The sequence below is a fragment of the Cariama cristata genome, unplaced genomic scaffold (genome assembly GCF_000690535.1).
Source record: "Cariama cristata isolate BGI_N322 unplaced genomic scaffold, ASM69053v1 scaffold19968, whole genome shotgun sequence".
In the NCBI taxonomy this organism is placed as follows: domain Eukaryota; kingdom Metazoa; phylum Chordata; class Aves; order Cariamiformes; family Cariamidae; genus Cariama; species Cariama cristata.
The window spans coordinates 1-26656 of NW_009629623.1; the positions used below are offsets into that span (position 1 = coordinate 1).

At 37.2% G+C, this 26656-nt stretch overlaps 1 protein-coding gene across 1 annotated transcript; it reads left to right on the forward strand.

Annotated features, from left to right (window-relative positions):
• The first annotated feature begins 358 nt into the window (after positions 1 to 358).
• Positions 359 to 26656, forward strand: CAMSAP1 (calmodulin regulated spectrin-associated protein 1). Its single transcript, XM_009705245.1, has 17 exons — positions 359 to 521; positions 10397 to 10659; positions 10850 to 11011; positions 11861 to 11941; positions 16441 to 16582; positions 17564 to 17703; positions 17806 to 17902; positions 18320 to 18497; positions 19212 to 19306; positions 20048 to 20132; positions 20498 to 22934; positions 24320 to 24456; positions 24547 to 24755; positions 24842 to 24944; positions 25319 to 25434; positions 25676 to 25794; positions 26134 to 26656. The coding sequence occupies exons 1-17, from the start codon at positions 359 to 361 to the stop codon at positions 26434 to 26436; spliced, it is 4830 nt and encodes a 1609-aa protein (XP_009703547.1). The 3' UTR covers positions 26437 to 26656.

Consider the following 26656-nt stretch of genomic DNA (forward strand, 5'->3'; position numbering starts at 1 on the left):
CCTTCATTGCAGCGGTCGGGCAGGTGTCGGGGCTGCTCCTTTCTTCTTTCGCTCACGCCGGCTCGGGGCCTTGGCGCAGGGCTTTCTGTGAGCAGATCCGTGCCCTTTGTAAAAAGGGATGCTCGCTCTGCGCTCGGATGTCTTTTGATTTCCGAGCGGATTTTAAATGGCTAAATAAGCCCTTCCGATGAAAATCCCGAAGGATGTTGGGGCCTGTGGTGTTCAGCCCACCGTATTGTGCCTGGTGTAACGCACGGTGTCCAGCCGTTCAGCCGGCTCCTCTCCGGTGCGGTTCTAAAAAAATGCAGTGGGAGCGATTGCTTGTGTAAAAGTCTGCTGTCTTTTGTTTTTGTTTTAGATGGTGGATGCTGATGTTTGTGCGGGTGGAGATAGTACCAGAAGAAAAATGGATGCCCTGACAGATAGTGCAGTTGAGATTGTCCCTTTGGAGCTCTATGATTCAGCCAGAGCAAAAATAGCTGCTAATCTACAATGGATCTGTGCTAAAGCCTACGGAATAGGTAAGATCACTTTTATCAGGAAGTAATTCTTGATTTTGGTCTTGCTTTTTCTGTCTCCCCCACCATTCCAGAAGTAATTAAATTCGGCTTAAATCACCTTTGTTTTAAATATCAGTAATATGACAGTCTGTTCTCTTGTAATATTGTCTGTTTCCTAGTACCTTCGACAGGAATAATGGAACTATATGAGATGCCCTGAATCAGCAAACCTAATGGTGAATGCTCACAGATTGTGCTTGTGAAGAATGCATACCTCAAAATGTTTAAATCCTCATTTTAGCGAAGTAGACTTTCTTCCTCAGAACTGTGTGTCACTGCTTGCAGGCCCCAAGTCCCCCCAGGCTGTGAAGGCTGCTTGAGTGTGCTTCCTTGTCTAGTCATCTTGGTCAGCAGATGCTGGGACCCCAATACCCTTTGTATGCCCAATTAGGACTTTTTTTTTTTTGGTCAGATTGTGGTTTTGGTTTCAAAATGAAAAAAGCAGTCCATTTGTGATCAGCAGCATTCTTTTATGTAAAAGAAATATTGAATGAGTCAGTACAGTTTGTCTGTGTTCTGTGACATTAACCAGCAAGTTGTAGGTGATAGCGGAGTTCTTCTTTCCTTTATGTTGTCATAAGCCTTTACAGTCAAACGTGGAACAATAAAGGTTCTTGGAGTACCACTGTACAGTATTTTCCTGGCATCTATTGAAATTTGCTTTTTGGTTTTGAACTATTCTATCTGTCTATTCTGAATTATTGTTGCTAGGTACATCTTGAGTTTAAGTAACTTTGTTATGAAGAAATATGATGGACTACTGTGGTTTTTGTTTATCCAGAACAAAACATGATAAAAACATGTACAGAATCTTGTTTTGGAAAATGAGGTAGCCCTGTTAATCTAAGTCTAATTCGCCAAACTCATAATATGCTTAATGGATTAGCACTAGCTTACTTTGTGACAAGGCTGAAGAAAAGCAGTCCATTCCTGCAGTTAAATATTAATGCTTGTTGGAATATTTTTCTAAATTATTTTTAATATTTCCATCTCTGTCAATGTTCTCATTGTAATGATTGTGGGGTAAATAGGAAATCATGGTTTCATAATGTTTAGTGTTAGGGAAAGTATTTCATTACAGGCAACAAGAGTCAAAAAACCCCCGTTTATCTATGACATTTTTAAAATGTGGGAATTTTGGGAGGATGTTAGTAAAACATTGATAACTTAAAAGAACTGAACAGGCATTTCCTCATGTAAGTATTTTTCATTTGCTGGAGTTGTTGGTCATGTTTCCTGAAGACTTTTTAGTGATTGGAGATAAAATGGATATTCCAGACAGGAGACGCACTATTTATATTATGACTTTGTTTCGAAAGAAAGCTAATCCTAAATTAGAATTGACTGGCGTGGATCCTAGGCTGCAGAGAAAGCTTTATGGCCTCCTGTTTCTTGGTCATGTCTTCTAGGGCTCCAGAACTCAGGGTTGTGTCTGTATGTCTTGGACCAGTTGACCAGTTAACAGCAAGTCTGTTTATGCACTTGACAACACAGACTTATGTTGAAAAAGTATTTGGCGTTCCTTTCACTAAAATCTAAAAACAAACCCACCTTTGATAATGACAATGATGTGATCTCTAGCATAGAGGAGGCTGTAGCACTGTTTGCCAGATTTTCTACTTGCCTTTAGACTTCTTCAGATTAGATTTTAATAGAAGTTAAATGCCATGAACAGTAGGAGAAAATATTTTTGCTGTGGCTTTGGTATTGCATTGTTGGTTAACTCCAGTGAGGGAGTGTGTGTGTGTGTGTGTATGTGTATCTTTGCAGGACCATGGCCCATGAAAATTCAGTTTGATTTTTGAAATGTCTCCTGCAAGGAGTTGCATACTAACCATTACTTCTGGAATAGTATTGCAAAATACTTAGAAATTTATAAGCCTCTTTAATTCATAGAGAGATGGGTTTGAAAAGGTTTCCCATGTGATTATAATTTTGATTAGTATTTGAATGTAATACGTTACTTGTCATCTCCCAGGGTTATGTTTTTGTTTTGAGATATTGGATGTTGTTCAGTGAGTCTTGGGCAGCTACCAAGCTATTGTGAATTTGTTATATAAAATCTCACTACACAGATGAAAGTTTTTGGGGGCTTTTTTATTATTTTAGACTTAGTTCTGGTCAATTTGATGAAAAAAATGCTTCTCTCTTTTAATATCATAAACCACTTACGTTCTGAAGTAATTCCTATCTGATAGGGTTTCTGTAACTACCTTCAAGTGGTAAAGAGCGTTTTTCTGAAATGTTAGATTTGCAATTGATGTATATGAATTGACATAATTTTGTGCCTTAATCTTTCAAATGCTGGTGCATATCCTGGATTTTGTTTTCATCTGAGTAAGGCTAAGCTCATGTGAAGTGTGGGAATGATCAAGAACAGGAATTTGACTCTAGTGTAGACTGTTACTAAAAGTCATTCATCACTGCAGATTTTACCTGAAACTGCATTTTCTATTTACTGTTAAAGGATATTTGAATTCTCCACATCTAAGTTGGCATCTTAGTAGGAAAATTCTTCATCCTTTTTTTTTTTTTCTCAAGGGCAAATTACTGAGAGCGTGCACAACAAATAATTTGGACCTGAAGTCCTAGGTTGCGCTTTGTTTCATTTCATGATGCATTCCTCCTTTTTTCCCTTCTGGCCATGAAAGGAGAGAATTTTGGTAGCCAAACAACTGAGCACAGCTACCTTCCCTCTTCAACACAAATACTGCTGGTGAGACTGCCCCTGTGCTGGCATAGGAACTGGGCTGGATGGCTTGTTTCTGGAAGTCCCTAGCTCCTCGTCTTTGTCTGTGGTGGATGCCTGGTTGTGGCAGATGGACTCCAGAGGGAGGTCTTACAACTGTCAGTCTGAATTCCAGAAGACGGAGGGGAAGGATGTTGTGAAGGAAGGTGTTTTCCCATTCAGTGTCATCCGTCTCCCCAAATAAATCTGATTTGGGGAGTACTGATGTGGATCACTCTCTGAGTCTGTGCACAAACATCTGGAAACCTTCCGTACACTTGAAAGGTTATAAAGTCTGTTTAGCTGAGACAGTAGTTTGAAGGAATGGAGTTTGATTAGAACAGAAGTATCTTTTTCATCAGCAAACTTCGATTAGAACCAAACGTGCACTTTAAGGCGTTCTACTAGCAGTGTGAAAATACAATTCATAACATTTAAGAGGCTGAGGAGCAAGGATGCCACTGAGTTTGTGGAACTTCAGTTCACAAGAGGTGAGTGTGGGAGGTTTCGAGAGGCTTGGCAAGCCATCCATGGGAGAGATTGCTTTTTCACGGTTGGCGGGATGAACCAGATTGCCAAGCGGTAACAGGGCCACGTGCTGCACAAAGCTGGGCAGAGGGAAGGGGACCTCCTCCTCCAGCACCACTGTCCCCTCCGCCTCTGATCAGCAGCAGTCAGAATGAACGCAACTCATATTTTTTCATTTCGTACCACTTGGGAAAATAGACAATGACAATGAAAAATTTTGATTTCTCAGTAGATTTAGTTAGTACAGCATTAACTTATGTGTAGAAATTGTTTTCCGTCATCACAGTTATAACGTTAAAATTTAGATAGGGAAGGAGTAAATGGAAGTTTTTCAGTGTTGCAGCTTGCTGCGAGCAAGTGAATTGTTTGCAACCGTTTTCATAACAAATGTTGTTGCTTCTTTAAAACAGTTTGTAAAATTTAAATTTTCCAAAACGAACTTGGTGGGTTTTACTCATTTATTAGGGCTAGGAGCTTTACATAGTTTCCAGACTTAGTGCTAACATTAGCCTGAGACCTTTGGCAAAATACAGGCAGGAGAGCCAAGGACTAATGTAATGCATTGTAGGGGAAATGCAGGTTGTGGCTTTTTTTGGTCTTTGAAGTACTTAACACTTAACTGTTAAATAAGGTTTTACAGTACCGTAATAGCTATCCGCAGTTACCAGTTGGTAGAGGCGGTGTGAGCAAGTTTCCTGGGCTAAATTCCTGGGTTCCCTGCTTCTATTCTTTGTCAGCTTTCTTCTCAGGTCCATAGTAAAAAATATTTTTAAGCAAGCTGTTGTGTTTTGCAAATATTGAGTAGTTAAACATTTGTTTCTTTGAAAATACCCCTTTCATAAATGCTGAATATTACTTGTGTGAAGTTTACAGGGGTGAAGAATTCCATAATTATTATTTTGTCTCTTCTGTTTCATCCAGGTTTGTGGCTTTATGCTTGATCAAAAGATATGATGATGAGAGTGCGGTCACTCTCACCGGCAGTATACGAAGTCTTTAGCTTGTTTTTTTTTCTGCCTGTTGTATGTAAATTTTCATGTGTAATATTGTAGATCACTTACAGAGTTTATAATACAGTTCTGTAATGAGAACCAACAAAGAATAGTCTTACTATAATGTGGGGGGTCTTAGTTGCTGACAACATGTAGATTCTGCTCATGATCTGCACCTTAGAGGATGTCCATACAGTATTAAATAATTCTGTGAACAGATACTGATACTAATGAAATCCTACTCGGAATTTGAATAAGCTTCGTTCTGTTTACTGCAAATCTTTGGCTCTCTTTCCATGTGAAACCAGTTCTTCGTGATTCTAGGAGGTAAAATAAGATTTGGGGTGTATCCACTGCTCCAATTCAAGGGGTTAGTCAGACTTGTTCAGATTGCTGTATTTTTCTTTATCAGCTCGTAATCCGGTAGTTGTTTTTGAACAGGTTTTTGTAAGTGAGGTGATAAAGAAATGGTCCCTACCCTGAAGCGAGGAGAATGGCAATAATCGCCTCTGATGGTTGTTACAAGTGAAGTTATTTTTGTAATCCTGTAAACTGTGTTGTACGCAATGATTTATACTTGGAACTGGCAGTTTTTTGAGAGATTAGAACTCATTGATATGATGGAACAGACCAAAAGAATTGCTTCATGAGAAATTATGATGGTTTATTTTTGAGTCCTTTATCTCTTATAAAAATAGCTGGTAGAAGTATCTCTCCAGTAGGCTTAGTGGGGCAAGAACACTTAAGAGGTTATGCTGCTGAAACTTGGAAAAAAAAATGTTGTTATTTGGTTTTTATAAGTGTGGGAAACAGCAAAAATGAGCATTTTTACTCTAGAATAAGCTGACTGCATGCAACTAAGTAACGTGGTATAAAATTTACATAAAATCCATCTGTGAAAGAGATCCAGTCAACTCTGATACTGACTGTAGTGTGGTAAATTCTTTGACAGTTCTTGATAGAAAACTTAGGACAAACTGAATTAATGATGTATGCCTTCACAGATCTGATTATCAGGTTATGTGCCATTGTTTTCAAGTTACTATAAAAACACTGGTAGTTTTAAGCTTAATGTCTTTTGAACACCTCAGTTTGTCTAAAACTGACTACTGTAAAACTTGCGTTGAAGTTGTTGCTAACATTTTCCTGGGGTGACAACTCGGGAAGCACGTTAGGAAGAGCAGAAGGTGTTTGCAAGCTTTTCGGTAGCATGCAATAGTAATGTAAAAGTGACTTCCTTTTGGAATTAAGATGGTACTGGAGACCTTTTTGTAAGCAAAAAGAAAGGACACGGTTTAATAGTTTTTGGGTGGCTTTGGTACGATTTGTTAAACTGCTGGAGAAGAAATTTTTGTAACTATAGCTTAGAAGTTAGTTGCTCAGCAGTTAATTTTTCATGTTGATTTTTCCAAATTCCAAAGCATAAATGTGCAGAAATGCAAGTTTTAATGAACAGAATTTTTCTAACATCTAAGTTCAGTTATAGGTCATGAAAGTAAGGTGTTGAAAAAGATGCTTATAGAAACTGGGACTTGGAAAGACTGGGACATTTTCTTCCAAAAGAGCATTGACACATTCTGTAATAAGGCAAGCAAAAATCATATGACACATTTGGAGTTTGCCCGATCCATAAAAACTGGGGAGGAAGGTTATCTGTAATACTGATGACTACTTGGGTATCCATAGTGTGTTATTTAAATTGGTGTTAGGTTAACTGATGGTGTATAATTGTTCTAAAACTGACAACATTTTCCTGAGATTTTTGGCAATGTGGGAATTTTGACATTTTTAAGGGAATTTTGGAGCATGAGCAGACGTGGGTGCTGCAAGTGCTTTATGTGGCATTATGCTACAGATAAGAATAATTAGCAGAGATGTGAAAGACAAGATAGGTCTCTTATGTTGCACTTTCAGATGCAGATTTCAAATATTGAAGATCTCTGACAGTTAGAGCACTTTGTTGTCTGTGGCTGTCTAGGAAGGCTTTGTTACCCTGTTTGAGATAATCGCGTTGTGTACAGGACATCTACAACGATGGTATTTGGAAGTTTCTCAACTCAGAATGATACACTTACATAGCATCCTTTTTGCATTGCAGTTTTTCCTGCCATTTGTTTCTCATTTATTTGTGCCTGCCATGTGGATAGTACAATTATGTCCAGTATGAAATAAATTTGAATTGAATAGTACAGTAAATATTACCGCTCTTGAGCTTTGATGTGGCTTTTATATCTTAAAATTTCTGTGGACCTTTAGTCAGGACATCAAATTAGTTACAAATCTGTCACAGGCAAATTTAGCTGGCAGAAGTGTATACACTAATGTAGGAAATAAAACTGGGCAAGTGTTACAGTGAAAGAGGTTGCAATTGTGGGAGAATTAATGTTTATGAATAACTTCTTATGATAGTATTCACATTATTAATCCTGGTACTAGAAGTTATCCCCACCCCCACCCCTCTAATCCTGGTCAATCCAAATCCATTCAGTCCTTAAGCAATTACATGGAGATCAGAAACATGAAGTTAGAGCGTTCTTCAGCATTGAAGAAGATGATTTCAGATCTCTTGACTGGACATTCAGACTAAAGAACAGTAGCCAAGATGCCAGGTGTGTTTTATTTTTTTTTTAAAGTGTATTTATTTCTGTGACGTGGAATCTCATCACTAAGAACTAGATCCATTTATTGATAGAAAAGGCTTTTAAAAATCATTAAAATGTTGCTAGTTTAAGCAAAAATGAATGTGGGAGGTCTTACTGCCCCATCACACAGGAAGCTGAGCATCGTGTTCCAGTGGTCTCTTCTGTTGTGATAACACGTGTAAAGACCCCAGCCCAACAGATTGTATCCCTTGGGTATGTTAGTGTTGGAGAGAAGGCTTTTTGGTTTTGGTAGTTACAGCCTGTAAAATAACGGCAGCGTGCCTGGTGGAGAAGGGCCCTGAAGCAGATCCAGCGGGAGCTCTGTCTGCCGGTGCAATGCCTGCCCACGGAGCTGGCGTGTTGGAGGAAGGTGGGTGTTCTTTGTCGCGCAGTGGCAGACAGTCACCTCCGTCACCCTGCTCCGCAGGGGTCTGCGGAGCTGGGGAGGGCAGGTGTTCCTGCTAAAACCCTCATCTAAGTGCTCCAGATTTCAGGCATTTTGAATTTGCATTTTTTTTGTTGTTTTAAAATAGCCTTTAAAACTTGGAGTGGGGCTAATGCTCTTGCCAGAAGTGTACTACTTCATGGATATTTTATGAACTAGTATTCTATTATTTCCTTTCACAAGTAATTTTGGTAAAAAGCAATGTATCTTTGATTGTTAAAGGTGTAGCTGCTTTTAATGAAGCTAAGATGTTGAATTATGTGAGCTGCTTTACATTTTGATTTTTGGATCTTTCCTCAGTCATTAGAAATGGAAGCTATAATTCTCTTTCTGGAAGTGGCAATGACCGTTAAATGGAATTAGCTTTCAACAGCCTTTGATTTTGGGTCAGGTTGACTAACGTTAAGAAGACAAAAAATATTTGAATGTATTATCCATTTCACTAAAAATGGATACCCAGGTTAACAAATGCTACTTATGTAGTGCCAGTGGGGGTTTAGTGTGTCTCTTCCAACCACCTTCAGTATATAGTCTGTGTATCACAGCATTCAATGTCACATAAAGGAAAAATAGTGATCTTAATTTTTAAAAACTTCAAAAAGCTTTTCATTTTGAAAAACAGGGGCAGTACTGTATGACTAACTGACCAGCTGTTAGAGCTGCTACAACAGCACTGGTTTACTACATATTTTTCTTTAAGTGAGACGTACTTCTGGCTCACGTAATTGATAACATTCTGTCTCAGTTTCTCCTCTTTATGAACATTAAGTGCTCTGCAGTGTACAAATACTGTGTGGTTTATTTTGCAGTTCAAAAATATGCTATGGGTAGGAGGTTTTTTTTGAATCGGGAAATTTAATTATTCTGGAAATGAGCTGAATGAAAAGTAAATATGCTGCCAAATTAATAATTCTTTTAACTGTAGATGTACATACTTAAAATGAACTGTTGAAGTGACTTCGGGGGAAGATCTTCAGAGTGACTGGGTAGCATAAGATAGAATTTTATGTTTGGAAATTATGGAATGTCAGGCTTCTATTAAGACAACACACTTGAGGCTAGAAACTATTTTTCCTGGAGTTGAAGGCTCTCGTTGTTACTGCTAGGCTATTATAAAGATCAATAGCTTCTAGTCTTATTACTGAATATGAGTAGAAGTATTTATTTTGGGATATATCTATTTTTAGCTTGTTCTGTGTCTTCTCAGTAATATCAAGAAACTATTGCTTACAACAGCATTTCCTTCCACTTTCGGCTGTTGTAATCAGTTGAGATTTGCTTTGTGTTGTAGCATTACAGCCTTTAACGCTGGCAGTATTTCAGCTAGCAACGTATGGATTTGAAATGTCTTAGATGTGTTTAGAGTGATCAGATATTAGGTGGTGTTAGTGTCTTTCTTTCCTGCCAGCTATGAAGCTGTGCTGATTAGTAGCAAAAGTGTAAGTCTCCATGAGGGTTGGAAACCGGTGAGGAAGAAGTGGTGTGTGAGGATGACGTCTTCTGTGGTGCTGATTTTAACTTGCATGTAAATTACTACACCCTGGGTCCGTGTCCCGTTTGATAAAGTCGCAAGACAACTTGTGGAAATTGTGCCATTCCAAAAGAAGTTAATTTTAGACTTAGTTTAAAATTCATGTTGAATCCAAATCCAAGTGAAGTGGTATTGCTTCATAGGCTTTAATGTTTATTTAAAGGCTGAAAAGCTGCAATAGTTTGCATCAACGCTCTCATCGAAAAGATAGACATTCGACTCACTAGAGACTGAGTTGTTTTGCAAACTCTTTGTAAGATGCACAAGGTTTTAGTCAGATATTTTGGTCTTTCTATGAACTTTGGCAGTTTAGAACCAAGAAATAGGTGACTTAGTTTTCTCTTTCAATTGGAGAATGTTTGGCCAGGCCCCCTTAGTGACTGAGCGTAGCAGTTATTTAATTGCCCTGCACAGATGTTTTGGGGTATTGCTTGAAATAGCTGTGCATTTTGCTTTGAAGATACGTAAACTTCGCCCATCTGATACACAGAGGACTTTAGCCTGTGATCTAAGTAAATGATTTATAATTCCAAATAAAATTAAAATACTAATAATATGCACTAATTAGTAGAGGTGATAGTGTATCATTCTGATTAAGCTGGGTCTTATTCAAGGAAACAGCTAGAGATGCGTAGAGGACAGTGGGCTTTTTGTCAAAGTACTTTCTTGAAAGGCACTGTAGTATCTTGAGAAAACTAACTGGTAATGTCTGGGATTTTTACTGAAGTATGTATATGGTGGAAGCCACTTATATTTGCTTTACTTAATTAACATTAAAGCACGAAGACCTATTGAAAACCATTTTCAATAGGAAACTGCAGACTTAATTACATTCAGTATTTTTTGTGCTTGATTTCTTTGGTTGTTCTTTCATATGCTATCTTTGAATTAAAGTAAAAATGTTTACTTTTGTTTGTAACTGATGCCACTTACTGGTGCCACTTGTTGAAACTTTTCTTTGCTGTTTCAGATAATGTCCCAGAGGAGCTGAAGGACCCGTTTTACATAGATCAGTATGAGCAAGAGCATATTAAACCACCCGTCATCAAGCTGCTGCTGTCCAGCGAGCTGTACTGCCGTGTCTGTAGCCTCATTCTGAAGGGGGATCAGGTGGCGGCTCTGCAGGGACACCAGTCGGTGATCCAGGCTCTGTCTCGAAAAGGGATTTACGTCATGGAGAGTGATGATACACCTGTGTCTGAATCTGATCTGGGCTGTGCACCAATCAAAATGGTTAGCTTAATTAAATCCACCTAATGATCTTCTTTTTATTTAACACTATTTAAAACGGTTAATGGAATGAAGATTTCTTACTTTCTAGGTCACTAACCTCAGGAATTTTTCACTTTAAATACAGTTAGAATATATAATTTTTTTTCTTAAAGGATTTTATTTTTCAATACTTATTGTTTTCTTCTTTTAGAGTTCTCATATGGCAATGATTGATGCTCTTATGATGGCCTATACTGTAGAAATGATCAGCATTGAAAAGGTGGTTGCTAGTGTCAAGCGTTTCTCTACATTCAGTGCCTCAAAAGAACTGCCCTATGATTTGGAGGATGCAATGGTTTTCTGGATTAACAAGGTAAAATTTACTTTGAGAAAAGCATGCCTCTTTCTTATTGTCACTTTTCAGATTTTTTAAAAGGTTCTGATGAGTGTCTTCCATCTTTCTTACCTGTGCATTTCTATTATCTTTTCCACTTCAGATGAAGAGAACTGCTTTAATTACTGTGTTGTTACTTGTTACCTCAAGTCCAATGGTAGTTGGGTATAATATCCTCCTAATACAGATTATTGTTAATGGTATTTGATTCCCTTGTTACTGCAGCGTATTCTAATTTCATCTTCTGCGTGGCTTCCCAAGGTTTCCGTGCGCATTGGGAAAGAGAATCAGACTAGCAGGGAAATGCAATTTCTTTTTCTTAGGGATGCTGTAATAAAGCAGGTAAATTTTTCAAGGCAATTTTTAAAATAAAGGAGATAATTAAGAACTAAATTAGGAAAACTGTAGAAATTGGGTTCTTTATTTTCAGAAAAGCTGCTTTGAGGGGTTTGGGTTTTTTTTTTAGGTGAAACACTGTTTCATGTTAAATAACAGGATAGAGTTAATTATGACTAGCTTGGGTACATTTAAGAGAAATACTGAAACTTTTCAAGGAGTAGAGGTTAAGTTACTGAAACCCTTTTGAGTGACAACAGAGTCACATTCCAAAGAGAATGTCGCCTTTCCAAACCTGAGATTCCCTTGTGGTTATAGCTACTGCTAAGAAGAGAGTTGATCTTGAAAACTGTTGTAACATGTGATTCTATGAACTTTTTATGTTTGTAGAGTGGATTGACCATTAAGTAAGGGGAGGAAGAAGAAAACTTGACTTGTGGAAACATGTATTCAGATGTATTTTAATATCTTTTCTATGCTATGCACTTTTAGGTGAACCTTAAAATGAGAGAGATAACAGAGAAAGAGATTAAATTAAAACAGCAGCTAATGGAAAGTCCAGGGCACCAAAAGGTAAAACAAATTCATCTTCAGTTGTGATTTTGTGTGTTGATCGTTAATGGATTTAGATATAAACATCTCAGTGTTTTCTTTGTCAGAGAAATGTGAGGCATCCAGTCCTCAACTCCTGAGATTTTCTGCATGCAATTTGTTTTGTGTCTGTCATCAGTGCCCTTCCTTACCCTTCAAGCCCACTGATATCTTCTGACTTTCCTTTAAGTTCCAGTTGGTCTAAACCAACTTGTTTCGACTTAAAATAACTTGTATCAACTTTACATGGGTAAATATAACTCAGCTTTCACAGCACAAAGTATATATTATGTATTTTAAAGCTCTTGGGGCATATTCATTTTGCATGGGTTAATTGTCTATATTCACAGGCTTATTCAAGTTCTATCTAGTAAGCATACTCTTGGCATTCAAATGTTATATGTGTGTGTAGTTTTTCCACCTTTTTCCCTTGAAATTATGTCACAATGCACTAACATTGCAAAATGTAGCACACTTTCATTTCTGGAGAATGTAAAATAGATCTTTCTCAAACGTAATGTATATCAGCTGTCTGAGCTCCTAATTTATGATTTAATGAAGCCTTAAGAAAAACTGCTATGTTTTTTCCTCAAATTGGCATTGCTGTGCAAAGAGGATAAAAGCGTGACATATGGAGAAGGCACAATTGTTTAACTTTCATGTTAGTGGCAAAGGTTTTTTACATGCTTTTTATGTAAAAACAATATCCTTCAATGATGAGGGGCTAAAGAGCTGTTTAATTTACAAGTTGATATGTGATCTGAAGGATCCCTTTAACTATTTGACTCTTTGTTGACATGGGTCTCATTTTAATATTTTTAAATCTAAATTTCTAGACTACAACCCCTCTAAAATATGAAAGTGTTTGTTGCTGAAGTGCATTTAAGTAATACTGCTTTTAACCTGCATTGCTGATGTTCCTTTCGTATTCCTACGTTCCTTTCCTTGCTTCCTGAGCAGTCTCCTTCCAAATGGTATTGGAAATTAGTACCTGTAAGTGAACTACTTTTACACCAGTTGTCATCCACAAAATCATGGCTTTTTAAATTTCTTCAGAGTGTTTGTTTCCATTACAATGCTTCTTAGATGGTCTTTGGAAAAAAAATAAAAATGTGTAAGCTTCTGGGTCATCCGGCTTAGTTTTCATAACATGATTTTTGCATACTGTACAGCATATAGCATAATCACTTTACAGCATTTCAAAATTGTTTCCTCAGTGCAGGAGTGAGGGATATGGAGTAGCGGAAAAAAACCTAGAAAATTAACAACAGTTGAAATGGTTGCATTTACTATTTTTGTTGTAAGTAGGCAATTGATCACAGCACTAAGGTGATATAAAAGCTGGTCAGTTTAAATGGTTGCTTAATCTTTGAATCCATAGCTAAGATACTCAGGTGTTTGCAGTCTTTTATTAAATAATGCTCTTGCACTACCCTTGCACATGTTTGTAAATCTGTCAAAACCAGAACACCGTTATTCATTGAGATGGGGTTAGAAGATTTGACAAACTAGTTTGGACCTGTAATGACAGTTGCTGGAATTGTACGCTAAATTAATGGGACTGAAGCTGGCATAATGGGAGGAAAGACAGTTTACATATCAGAACAAAATAGTTTTTTCTTTATGGTGAAGTACGAAAATGAAATATAAATTCTACTATATATAAAAAAAATAATAAAATTGTACTTCTGTTGTATACAAGCCTGCTTTCTTTTGGCTGAGTTTCCTGGTTGTGTTTCAACTTGCAGAGATTTTTTTCTTCATTCCTTTTCTTTCCTTAGTCTTGATACCCTTTTTCCTGCACTTGCTGGATTTGGTGTTTTTCGTTTTCTCTCTGGGAAGATGAGAGCTATTGTGGGGGTTACAAATTCCAAAGAGCAGTGCACTTGGAAAAGGCAGTGTAACCAGGCAGTTACCTTGTCCCCTCGATCCCTCTGCCTTTCCACAGAAAGCTCAGTCCCACGCCTCTGCCTCATAATCCTTTATTTGTTTCAACTAAATGTGTGGACTGCGGTAAAAACTTTAAATGTCTGAAATAAAGGAAATTAGAGTGGGGACCTGCAGGCTAATAAAATCTGTGACAGAGCTCTGTCTTCCAGCCTCATTTAGTGACTTGCACCAGTATGTAACGAAGTATTGACCTAGTGCTTATCACTTATATTCTAGTGTACTTGAAGATCACGTCTATATTTGAGGCATACATTTGATAGTCTTTTGAGGAAGTCGAGGAGGTTTATGTTTTGTTTGGCGACAACTGGGTGAGAGTAGAGTAAACTACAGGAATGGAATTGACACGGAGGATATAGTAGAGTGAGTTGGTGGTAGAGGAGTACATAGAGGTTCTCTCACTGCTAGTCCAGTACCGCTTAGATTACACTGGTTTACTGACAGATTTTGCAGTCTCCATAGTAGTTGTCACACTATGCCACTTCTGTATTTCTTTTTTCTTTTGTGAAATTTTTTTTTAAAATATAGTTATCTCTATTTCAGTAGCACCCATTTCTGCACTTTAATGCATACAAATGTTCTTAATTGTATGCATGGGAGGGGAACAAACCACAAAACTCTGCTTAGAATATAAGAAAGAATTCAGAATTTTTCAGTATAAAAGAAGGAGTGATTAAGAGAATAGTAGTTGAGCAAAAAATAAGGAATTAAATTAAGTCCATAAAAAAACCTCCTTGATGATAAATCTGTGGGTTTTTTTCACCAAAGCTAAAATAATCAAGGAATTCTTCTTGGTATTGATTATAGTTGGTTTAAATTCAATTTAAGCCTATTGGAAAGGAGATATTTGTATCTACTTCACATACAAGAGGAATTAAAGTTTAAAAAGAAATTTCTGAAGTTTGTCTTTAAGATACTGTCTTCCACTAAGTGGGTAAATGATGAACCTTTCAAGCTAACCAGTTCACCTTAGTGTGCATACTTATTTTATCAGACTTAATGACCACATTTCCAGTGCATAATGGATGTTGCTAATGCATTTGATTTGATTTTCGTGTTTGAATAATCACCATCATATATCTCGCTATTTCTTTTTGTGTAAGCCTGATCTGATGCATGCCATATCGCACTGCATGCTGGAACCAGTGGAATATGCTCGTGTGGTACAGTATGATTCACATTCCATTACATATTTGTGGAGTGCTCCAGGCTGGGGAAAAAAATAATTTGTACCTGGTAAAAGGACAGGAAAAATAGCATTAGCAACTAGAGGTAGCTTTTAGAGTTACTTGCTTGCTTTTGCCAGGGAAACTTAACATAACACGTTTATATTTATGCAAAATAAATAAATGAAACTAGTTCTTATTACTCTGATTATAAGTGATCTTCATTCCTTTGAACAGATTTTTTTCTCAGCCTGTGCCATCCTAAATTGACACATATGACTATGTGTATGTTTGTGTAGAGCTTTCCCAGGCTGTCCTGGGAAGTGTATGATACCGTTGGTAAAATCCAACTTCCCTCTGATGATTAAATAAACTTTCTCTGTATACCTGCGTGTTAGGCGAGCACATCAGTCAAGATAGTTTGTTAAATGCTGAGTGATACTAATGCACTAAAGTGTAAAAGGAGTCTTTTTCCAACACTGAAAGGTATTTCTGCCAGGCTCTGTAGCGTATTGTTCTTCTGCTTGCCTGATCGCTTTGCTGCTCAGACTTAGAGCCTTCTCATCTAGCTAGCATGTGGATGCTTAGTAATATCAACACTAAAACTTTTCTTGCAAAAATTGCAAGAAGCAATGCCAAGATTTGTTCTTTAGTTGACTGGCTTTAGCTGCTCCTCAGCTATCCTCCAAATGACGTGAGGGCTAAGGGGGTGGTTTGCAGAAGAGTTCAGTGTTGATCTATGGTGAAATCGCGGAGGGTTTTGCTGTTGGTTTAAGAGGCCTCCTTGCTCCTTCTGCTGACCATTTTTGGAAAAGGCCATGTTTTTTCTTTTGCATGACATTAGTATTGTATACTGGCTTGCCAGACGTACGATGTTCTGAATCTCTCTGAAAGAACTTTGCTGTCTGTGGATGTGATGGCAAGTCTGTGGATATAGGTAATGTATGAGAAATCACTAGCTCGTTTGAATTATTTTTTGCTGTGTTTTCTTTTGGTTTTTTCCCCCAAGATTTAAGTGTTTTCGTATAGTTATCTGTGTCTCTTTCTTTGGATCTGCTGCATTCATGCATCTGTGTGGAAGGATTTTGACTTAAATTGCTTGTAATAAGTTAAAATGTGTGAATGAAACTAGAAATTCTGCAGCACGGATTGCTTCCAGATATGAAGAGAATGATTAAAAGGGAAGCACTGTATTCTTCAGAATTGGCTTCCATTGAGAGAAAAGTACAACCTTGTAAATTTTTTTTGACTTAGAGCAGAATGCTATAAAGGATCCACCGTAAAGAGTTTTCAGTGCTTAACAAAAATTCCTTTTTTTTTTTTTTTCTTTTTGTAAGCATCATATGAACACTTGTTTTCTTTTGTTAGGTGCGTTACCGAAGAGACCATCTTTCAAGCAGGCAATTACCTTACTTTCCTTTGCTTGAAGATTTGATGAAGGATGGTAGTGATGGTGCTGCTCTTCTGGCTGTGATACACTATTACTGTCCAGAGCAAATGAAACTAGAAGGTATGTAACAAAGATTTCTAAAAACAAAAAAAAATTCTTCAATCTTTGACAGTTGAACTAGGAATGCATTATCAAATGAAAATGCAACACACCTAATAGGTAGTAGTGGACTACAGCAAGTTAGAGTTACGTCACATATGGAATCTCAATCAGTGTATTTAAAAAGTAGCCTCTCTTTGATATTTTTTTTTTTTTTTACTTACTGTATGTAGAAGGTTCTGCTCTGTATATTATGAGCTACAAAATAATCCTTTCTTTTATAAATCTAGATGTTATGACTTTCTTTATTCAAATAACTGAGCTTGGTTTCAGTAGACCATAAAAAAGCAATACGTGTCCACTACTGTTAGCTGATAATTCTCATGTTCTTCTGTATGAGTATGTAATTTGACATTTTAAAATCTAGATTTTTAAAATAGTTTCTCCCAGTCTTCAGCAATTGTCACTCGTTAACATATCAAACATGAGTTCTCTTTCCCCTAAAATGTTTTTCTTAATAATTCAATGTCCTTGTTGCATTTAACTTCTACAAATCAACATTTTGTATTGGTTTTTAAATTCTCAGATATGTTGTACCTTGCAGAGCTCCTGAATGGTTTCAGAAGGAACCAGCACTGTGAATCCTAGGAGTAACCTTTTATTATTTCCAAATCAAGATGTCTGTTTTCAATTGCTTTTGTATTTTGTCATTATGTGTGTTCTTTGTAGCCTGCTTACCTTTTCTGTCGCTGTGATAGACAGATCCTGTATGGATTCTAAAATGAATGCAAAATTGATACTGTTTTATCTGTGTTTTTCTTCTTCATTTTCCTATCCCTCTGGTACGTAACAGGTAGAGAAATGTCACTGGTAGCCTATGAATATTAAATGATGGTGTATAAGCAGTCTGTGAAGTTCCTGTATGTAGTGTTTCTGTTAATTGTGGATGGAAGTTTAATTCACCAGGATAGTGGCATAACTTACTCTTTCTCACTTTTCTAGATATTTGTTTGAAGGAGGTAACTTCAATTGCAGACAGCCTCTATAATATTCAACTTTTGAGAGAATTCTCAAATGAGTATCTAAACAAATGCTTTTACCTCACATTGGAGGACATGTTATATGCTCCTTTGGTTTTAAAGGTAAGAAGCATAATGAAGGATATATTTTTAAATAAAATGTGGGTAAATCTTAAGTGTTTTGTTATTGTGAGGCATGTTTTTTTTTCTTTTTTCCTGTTTTAGCCTAACGTCATGGTATTCATTGCGGAACTCTTCTGGTGGTTTGAGAATGTCAAACCAGACTTTGTACAACCAAGAGATATTCAGGAAATAAAAGATGGTAAGTTTTTAACTCTTGATAAATGTTAACATGTTATTTAAAATACTTATATTACAATGAGACTGTTGCACAGCAGTGTTTCCTTTGGAGTTTTGTTTGTACCCAAACTTTCTACTTGCTGGGGATCTTTGAAAGCAGTAAAAATGGAAGGAAAGTTAGTCCTAGATCCACTTGAGTTCTAGCTTTTGGAATGAGATGGGCAGGTAATTTTGTTGCTAGATGTACTAATTGTTTACTTAAAACTTCCTTTCCTATGAGGTCACTGTGTTTTAAATACAGACTGTTACTTCAGGTTTCATTGTAAGTGTTGTGTCGTAAAGTTTTCATTCTGATATACCGCAATCTGAAAACTTCCTGTTCTGTTTTGTTATTTCATGGCTAGTATAAGTAGTGTTAATGTTACAAATATATGCACAGTTAAAACAGTGTTGCAGCAGAAGAGCAGTCGTCCCCCTGTTCCTATTTCCAATGCAACTAAGCGGAGTTTCATGGCCAGCCCTGCTAGTACAAGTCCAGCAGACTTGCAGGCCTCGGCTCAGACAGGCCCTGAAGCTTGCAATAGATACTACCTGCACCCTGAGGAGCCTGACTACCTGTAAGTCTGTTTTCATGTTGTTTAGACTAATCGTCAATTTCTGCTTCCATTTGGATAACCTAGGAATTTCTGTTGCTAAACGTTCTATTTTTGCTGCAAATTGAGTGAATTTCAGTTGTGTGCGGTCTCGAAAATATTCTCAATTCTCAAGTTCAAAGAAATATTTTGCACTGTTATGTTTGGTCTTTCTTTGGCAAATGCCAATAAGCCCCACCAGTAAATGTCACCATTGCATTACAGAAGAAGTTGGTCTAACTTCTATTTTGGAAAAAAATGTGAAACATGAAAACTGTTCAAGTAGCTCATATTTACTAGCCGTGTTCTATAAATGGTGATTTGAAAACAAATGTAAATAGAATCTAACATATGAGAAGGTTAATGACAAGGTTTTTCAGCTGACCTAAGTTTGATGACAACTGGTAAGTTATTTCAGCCTTTACTTTGTGTCTAATGTACTGTTTACATAAGCTACATTTTAAATCTGCTGTATTTAGAAACTGAAACACTTTGATTTCAAGTGTAGGATTACTTTTGTATTGTTACGTGTGAAAACCTTTTCTTCTCTTTAAGTAAATTCTTTAAAATTAATGATATAGTATTGTGTTTTTAAGAGGATGGGGGTCACTATTACCAGTGTAATTTCACAACTGTATAATTTCTCTCATTATAGAAAAAAAATTCTTGTAGTAATGAATTCTTTCTTTTCTGAATTAGTGGCAAAGGAGGAAGCCCTGCTTTTAGCCCTTCCCATCCACTGCTCCCTTTGAGACAAAAGCAACAAAAATCTTTACAGGGAGAAGACAGCCCTGGTAAGTCTACCTTGAATTTGCATTTCAACAGGCAATGACCATCAACGTCAATACAGTAATGAATGAAAATGTAACTTCATATATGTGAATGATCTAAAACTGAATTAAACTGCAGTCAGCCAAGTGGTAAGCATGTTTAGTTTGACTAAATCATCTTTGTTTGCATTAAAAGATTTTAAAGATTTTAAGAAAATTACAATTTATTTATTTATTTATTTTTAAGAATTAACTTATTTCTCAGGATCTTGAGTGCAAGAAACTAAGACTAATAATGTCAATTGTGTGCAAAGAAATGAAAAAGCAACTTTTCAAATGTTCATAAGACTAGTAGTCTTGGAAAGTAAGATTGTCATCCAGAATGACAAACTCAGTCCAGTACTTGACATATTTTGCCTAAATGTTTTTTTAATTACTGAAAACCTAAGTTTTATACTTATGCAGAGATGCTCAGAATTTCTTTTTTTGTTTTGTTTTGTTTTAAGGTTGGGAGGGCTGATGGGGAAAGCAAATTGAACAGTTTCATGTTTGGAAATCCAAAAGTCAGATATGTATATGGGGTCACTTTTCATTGTATTTTTTTCAGGCTTTGACTGACTGTCTGTCTTTAGTTAATATTTCAGCAAATCTGTTTTCTGCTGCCATCTTTTGGTGAAAGAGCTTATTATGTTTGCTATTAAATAAAGTAAAAGTGCTAGTTTAAAGACTGTTTCTAAACCATTAACAATGTAAAAAAAATTTCAGGTCATCGACATCGTTCTAATTCTCTGACCCGTGTTGATGGGCAGCCACGAGGTTCAGTTCTTGCATGGCCAGATAGGAAACCCAGGTAACAGACGCATTTAAGTATTACAACACTGTTTAATGAAAGGATACTGTGACAATTTCATTGTAGTAATGTGATATCACTTCCTTAGAACTGAACTGGGAGTCACTTAATTTTGTTTTAATGTACATTTTCAGAGATGACTGACTTTAGGGTTGCAATTGAAAATACTTTAAACATGATTTTCAGTAAGCACTGTTGAAAAATGAAGTATCTGAAGTTGTTATTTAGTATTGCTGGTCACTTTTGATACAGGATACATTTTTCAAATGGAGCAAAAATTTTAGCTGTCTGTATCATGGCCCTTAGTTCAACAAATTGCAATTTTTTGTGTTTAAGCATCAGTAGACTGTTCTTATCTTTTCTAGGCCTCTGTCTCAGCCAACACCATTTGCTCTTCATCATTCTGCCAGTAGTGATGTGGACCCTGGGTCTGGTGATAGCATTAGTCTGGCTAGATCAATCAGCAAAGACAGTCTTGCTTCAAATATCGTTAATGTAACTCCAAAAAATCAGCCCCATCCTCCATCAATGAAAACTAATGGGAAGAGCTTGCTGAACAATGTTGAAATCGAGGATGAAGATGAAGAACTTATTGCAATAATCAGATCTGAAGAAAGGCCACACCGTGGTGATCTTGAATTGCAGAATGCATCAGCCAGAGTGCCCAGCATAGTTGCAACTGCATGGTCTCCAAAAACAAATAGCGAGACTTCAGAAAGCAAACCAGACAGTTTTTACTTGGAGCCTTTAATGCCTGCCGTTCTAAAACCAGCAAAGGAAAAACAGATAATCAATAAAGAGGATGAATGTGGGGAGGGGAAACAAAGGAGTTTTGTAACAAAGAGATTAAATGAAGGACACTTGCCTTTGATCCGCAAGAAAACAAATAGCAGTCATGGTGAGCATGACCTCAATAGGACTTTTACTCCAATTTCTAGTTCTGATTTCACTCCAGTTGCAGATCCTAGTACTGCAGATTCGATGGCACTGATGGAGGCAGGTTTAGAAGCTTCAAGACCTTTGACTAGTAGCAGTTTAGATCCTTCCGCTCAGGAGCTATCCACTGGAGGATTTTTTCTTCATGCTGCTAAATCTGATGATGACATAGCAAGTAAAGTCAATGTAAGTTATGTGAAAAGTCTCAATTTGCACGTTCCGGATACTACATGGACTATGGTGAGACAGGACTCCGATTCAGATCTCTTAGACATAGAAGACACTGAACACGATTTGGTAGTCATAGGCGACCATCCTATAGTCACTAAATACATTGGCGAGGAAGAATCTGCAAAATTGCAAGAAGATATGAAGGTGAAAGAACATGAAGATAAGGATGATGGTAGTGGACGTTCCAGCCCATGTTTGAGTACAATTTCTCAAGTTAGCAGTGTGTCAATGACTAGTGGGAGTGTCCGAATGACCAATTTCGCAGAACGAAAGCTTCAGAGACTTAATAGCTATGAAACAAAGTCCAGCACAAGCAGTTCACAAAAGACCACGCCAGATGGATCAGAAAGCTGCCCAGCACCACTAACCACGTGGAAACAAAAGCGAGAACAAAGCCCCAACAGACAAAATAAAGATAACGTTAATCTTTTAGCTTCTGAATTGGTGCAGCTTCATATGCAGTTGGAAGAGAAACGAAGGGCAATAGAAGCTCAGAAGAAGAAGATGGAAGCCTTATCAGCAAGGCAGCGACTAAAATTGGGCAAGGCAGCTTTCTTGCATGTTGTTAAAAAAGGGAAATCTCCTGATGTTCCACAACCTCTTAAACCAGAACATTTTGCAAAAGAATATTCTCGACATAACGGTGAAGACTTAGATGAAGTTTCTTTGGGTTCCAAATCTGAGGAGTTTCTTGTGAAAGAGGAGGAGAGAGAAGAAATGCTGAATGATTCTCAAGAATTAACAAAAGTAAAAATACAAGAAAGCCTAGCTTTTGCTGAGCAACATAAACCAAAAGACTCTGCTGCTATACATGATTTGGAAAAAAGTAAAATTATTTCTGTTGCTCTCCTTGAAGACAATGTTACTGAAGTGGATATAAACGAATGTGATCTTTCTATTGAAAAACTAAATGAAACAATCAGTACACTTCAGCAGGCTATATTGAAGATTTCTCAGCAACAGGAACTACTTATGAAATCTCCATCAGTGCCATCACCAGGAACCAGAAGTAACTCTCAGGACCAAAAGGTAAAACCATCAATTCATTTTGTTGAGCCCCTGTCTCCAACTGGAATGAACAGTCTTCGTAAACCACCTCGATTTGGTCAAGGAAGGAGTCCTCGATCTGGAAGACCAGCTGATCTGAAAGTCTCTAAAGACAGACAGCAAAACTCAGCACGTGTTAAAACCCCAACACAAAGTCTAGAAACCTTACCACATTTAAGACCATTTCCATCCAATAGCTTATCAAAGACACCAACAGAAATGGGGTTGGAAAGTAGTCCTGATCATGGAAGTGGTTCTCAGGAGAAGTGTTTCTTTGATACCTATAGACTTCATGATGAGAGCAATCAACGGGCACTTGTTCTCTCCACGTCCAAAGATGCAAATATTATCTCTGAAATGAGCAAAGAGTTGAATAATGGCTTCAAGGAAATAGGGTTGAATTCTTCTGATGGCTCAGGAAAAGAAAATGTTCCAGTGGATGAGCCCCTGAGAAGTAAGGCTAATCTCATTGAAGTAGACTTGTCTGACTTAAAAGCTCCAGATGAAGGAGAACTCGAAAACCAAGATATCTCTACGGACGTAATTAGTGAAGGTGATCAGAAGTCTGGTGTGGGTTTTTTCTTCAAGGTAAATATATTACCTTTCTATATTTGGTTATTGTTACACATTTGCCCAGCATTAGAACTATTTTTGTCCACTTCAGTCTTCTGATGGAACACAGTACATTTTGGTTGCAATATCAGGATTTTAAAAAACTGCATTGGAAAAGAATTGCTTGTGGAGAAAAAAGTTTTTCACTTAATGTATGAAGTCCTGGTCCTTGTTAACTTTACTGGGAACCAGGGTTAACCTTACTTTTCTTCTCTTTCCAAAATTTTTTTCTGTCTACGAAACAGACAAACATACAAACATGTTGTAAATATTTAGCACAAAAGAATCACAGAATGCAAGAGAAGAATTTACCGTTTTGAAATCCCAACATTCTGTGAACCTGTATCAACCAAAAGAAAAAATTCTGACAGAACACAGATATCTGGTAAAAGCCTACTGAACAGGTTTTAAAACTTGTCAGGGAGCTGATGGTCTGAACTGGGTTTTTTTGGCATTTGCACCCAAATTTCTCTGATTTTTGAGGAGCTCAGCAGCCTAAAAGTCAGGGGCTCTAATGGAGAATTTAGTTATATGGCTGTAGATGCAAGTGAAAATTTAAATGCTTCATTGCAGTGTTGGACGAAATTACTGCTTTTCATGCAGCTTTCGTTTTTGTCCTATAATGGTAGTGTATAGGGCTCATGATGAAAATTATTAAATTTAAATAATTTTTCTCATTTCACATCTAACTCTGGCGTGGGGAAAGGGTTGTTGTTAAGCTGTTGGGTTTTTAGTACAGTGGTACTTCTTATATTGTTGGGTTGGATGTTTTTTAAATAACGTGTCTGTTCCTTCTGGTGAAGTTCAGAACTGCTATCGGAACATTCAGTATCTTAATTTGTGCTTAGTAATGATTATTGTAAATACTTCAGATGTGCAGACATGGCGATACTGTCTTTTTTAATTTATCTTTCCAGAAAGTTGAGCTAGGCTGTCTCAGTCTCGGTGAATTTAACTTCTGGGTTTATATAGTGTGATCAATGTTGACTGACTCAAACATTATTGTTGTGCTGGGGTTATTTGTGCTGTCCCTCCTAGCCCACGTGGTAGTTGCATTGCACTTTGCAGTTCTAGAAGGTTTTGTGAGGATGAAGCATACTTAAAAACAAGTTATAGTAAAATGAGACCCTTTATTTTTCTCTCCTCACAGACTTAGAACTGTCTCTTAAATTTTTCTTGAACAACAAAAAGTTCAATACAGTTCTGACTTACACTCATGAATTCTAAAAATGTAAAGATTTCCAAAAGTAATCGCTTCTGTTTTCCTAAAATCTTCCTAGAATCCTCAGCAATCTTGTGATATCCAGCTTAATATATTTTCTTCTATTCTTTAAAACTCTCTATCCCTATGAATTTTGCAGGATGAACAGAAGGCAGAAGATGAGCTTGCAAAAAAACGTGCAGCGTTCCTTTTGAAACAGCAGCGCAAAGCTGAGGAGGCTCGGATTCGGAAACAGCAGTTGGAGGCTGAAGTTGAACAAAAAAGAGATGAAGCTCGGTAATTATATGTGGAAAATAATACTTCTTTTTATCTTTAAGATGAGGAAAACTATTCTATGTTGAATATAATGTTGTGTTTGCTTTTCAGTCGCAAAGCTGAGGAGGACCGAATACGGAAAGAAGAGGAGAAGGCTCGAAGAGAACTTATCAAGCAAGAATATCTAAGGAAAAAACAGCAGCAAATTTTGGAGGAGCAAGGGCTTGGAAAGCCCAAATCAAAGCCCAAAAAACCCAGGCCAAAGTCGGTCCATCGTGAAGAATCCTACAGTGATTCAGGGACAAAGTGTTCTTCCACACGTAAGAATTTTGATTTGTTTGCTCTCACTGAGTCTGCAAATCTGCTCTAACAAAATGTGTTTCACATTTTCTCTTTTACATTTTAGCTGATAATTTGAGCAGTGCTCAGTCTGGTTCCAGTCTGTCTTTGGCCTCAGCGGCAACAACTGAACCTGAAAGCGTACACTCTGGTGGCACGCCATCTCAGAGGTAGAGACATAGGCTTAATTTTATTTTTTTTTTATTTTTCACTATGTTATGAAATAGTGTTGGGATTCAGTGTTGTTTGCTTCAGTTCGCTGGCATAGAGGCACAATAGTAATTAATGAATTCATCTTCTGTTTTATGTGGCTGCCAACTCCAGTGTTCAGTGCAAACCTGCAATTTTGTTTTGTTTTCTCCCAAAGGACTAATAGAATTTTGCTTTGATAAGCTAGCAGGGAGAATCTGACTGTTTAGGGGGAAGAAAAGGGACAATAGCCTGTTCCATTCAGGGCCAGCAACTGGTGAATTTTTTTAAGATTGGAGGAGGAAAAACCAAAATCTTGGCATATGATTTGTTTTGTTTCCCCCCACCCCCCCAGAGTTGAATCAATGGAGTCCTTACCAATACTGAGCAGAAATCCTAGCAGAAACACAGAAAGAGATTGGGAGAACGCTTCAACGGCATCTTCTATTGCATCAGTGGCAGAATACACAGGTGATTATTTTGTTTTAGTCTGAGCATTTGTTATGAAGAGCAGGTCATGAAAAGCTGTGGTATATTTGGTGTTGACACATTGTTATTTTTGAGAACTTATGAAGTGTATTTTGTTCTGTTTAATATCTCTAAAAGTAAGTTACTTTACAAAAATATTTGAGGTGTTTTTTTTGACCTTGAATGAAAATCTTAATGTTCATTTATGTAGGGTAAATAATTTTTACTTGTTTATCTTCCTTAGGTCCAAAATTATTTAAGGAACCCAGCAGCAAATCAAACAAACCGATTATTCACAATGCTATATCTCATTGCTGTCTTGCTGGAAAAGTGAATGAACCACATAAGAATTCAATATTAGAGGTAAACCTTAAAATACAGAATTATTAATGCACTCACAATAAAATGTATCTGTAACGCGCATTTCATAATCGCACTGATGCATTGTAGTGAATGCCATTTCCTAAAATGTACCCGCTTTGAGAATCCTTCACTTCCCGTGGCTGTATGGACTTGTGGAAAACATGATCCTGTATTAGGAGTTCAATTTGTAAGTTGATAGGAGGACTGAAAGTCATAGTTACAGATCTAGTGTTTCAAAAAACTTCAGCGCTATATGTGGAAGCTTAAAGCTTGGCCCAATATGAGAATTTTCACTGTGAACAATCTATGTGTGTGTTTGTTTGTTTATTTTTAATGCAGGAACTAGAAAAATGTGATGCCAACCACTACATCATTTTGTTCCGTGATGCTGGCTGCCAGTTTAGAGCACTTTATTGCTACTATCCTGACACTGAAGAAATCTACAAGCTGACTGGAACAGGGCCAAAGAGCATCACCAAGAAAATGATTGACAAACTTTATAAGTACAGTTCGGACAGAAAACAGTTTAATGTGATTCCAGCCAAAACCATGTCTGTCAGTGTGGATGCTCTTACCATTCATAACCACTTGTGGCAAGCCAAGCGACCTGCAGTGCCAAAGAAGACTCAGACTCGTAAATGACACTGAGTTCTTGGGGAGAAGATTGCTGAATGGGATTGCATCAAAAGAAGACACGTTTACCATTTTCCTCCGGTTTAGTATGAAATGTGCAGAACCATAAACATTTTTTAAGAAGCTTCTAAACAGAAACCATGGATGCAAGTTATTAAGAATGAAGGAACATTGCCAGTGTTTTTTATGAATGATAAATCTGCTGTTACACCCAATGCTAACTACTGTG

What these genes read in the sequence shown, in the direction of transcription:
- CAMSAP1 (XM_009705245.1), top strand. Translation starts at nt 359, where the DNA reads ATGGTGGATGCTGATGTTTGTGCGGGTGGAGATAGTACCAGAAGAAAA. An exon ending in CCTGAGGAGCCTGACTACCT is followed by an intron (nt 18,498 to 19,211) that starts GTAAGTCTGTTT and finishes TTTCTGAATTAG; the next exon opens with TGGCAAAGGAGGAAGCCCTG. An exon ending in CAAAAAAGAGATGAAGCTCG is followed by an intron (nt 24,457 to 24,546) that starts GTAATTATATGT and finishes TTTGCTTTTCAG; the next exon opens with TCGCAAAGCTGAGGAGGACC.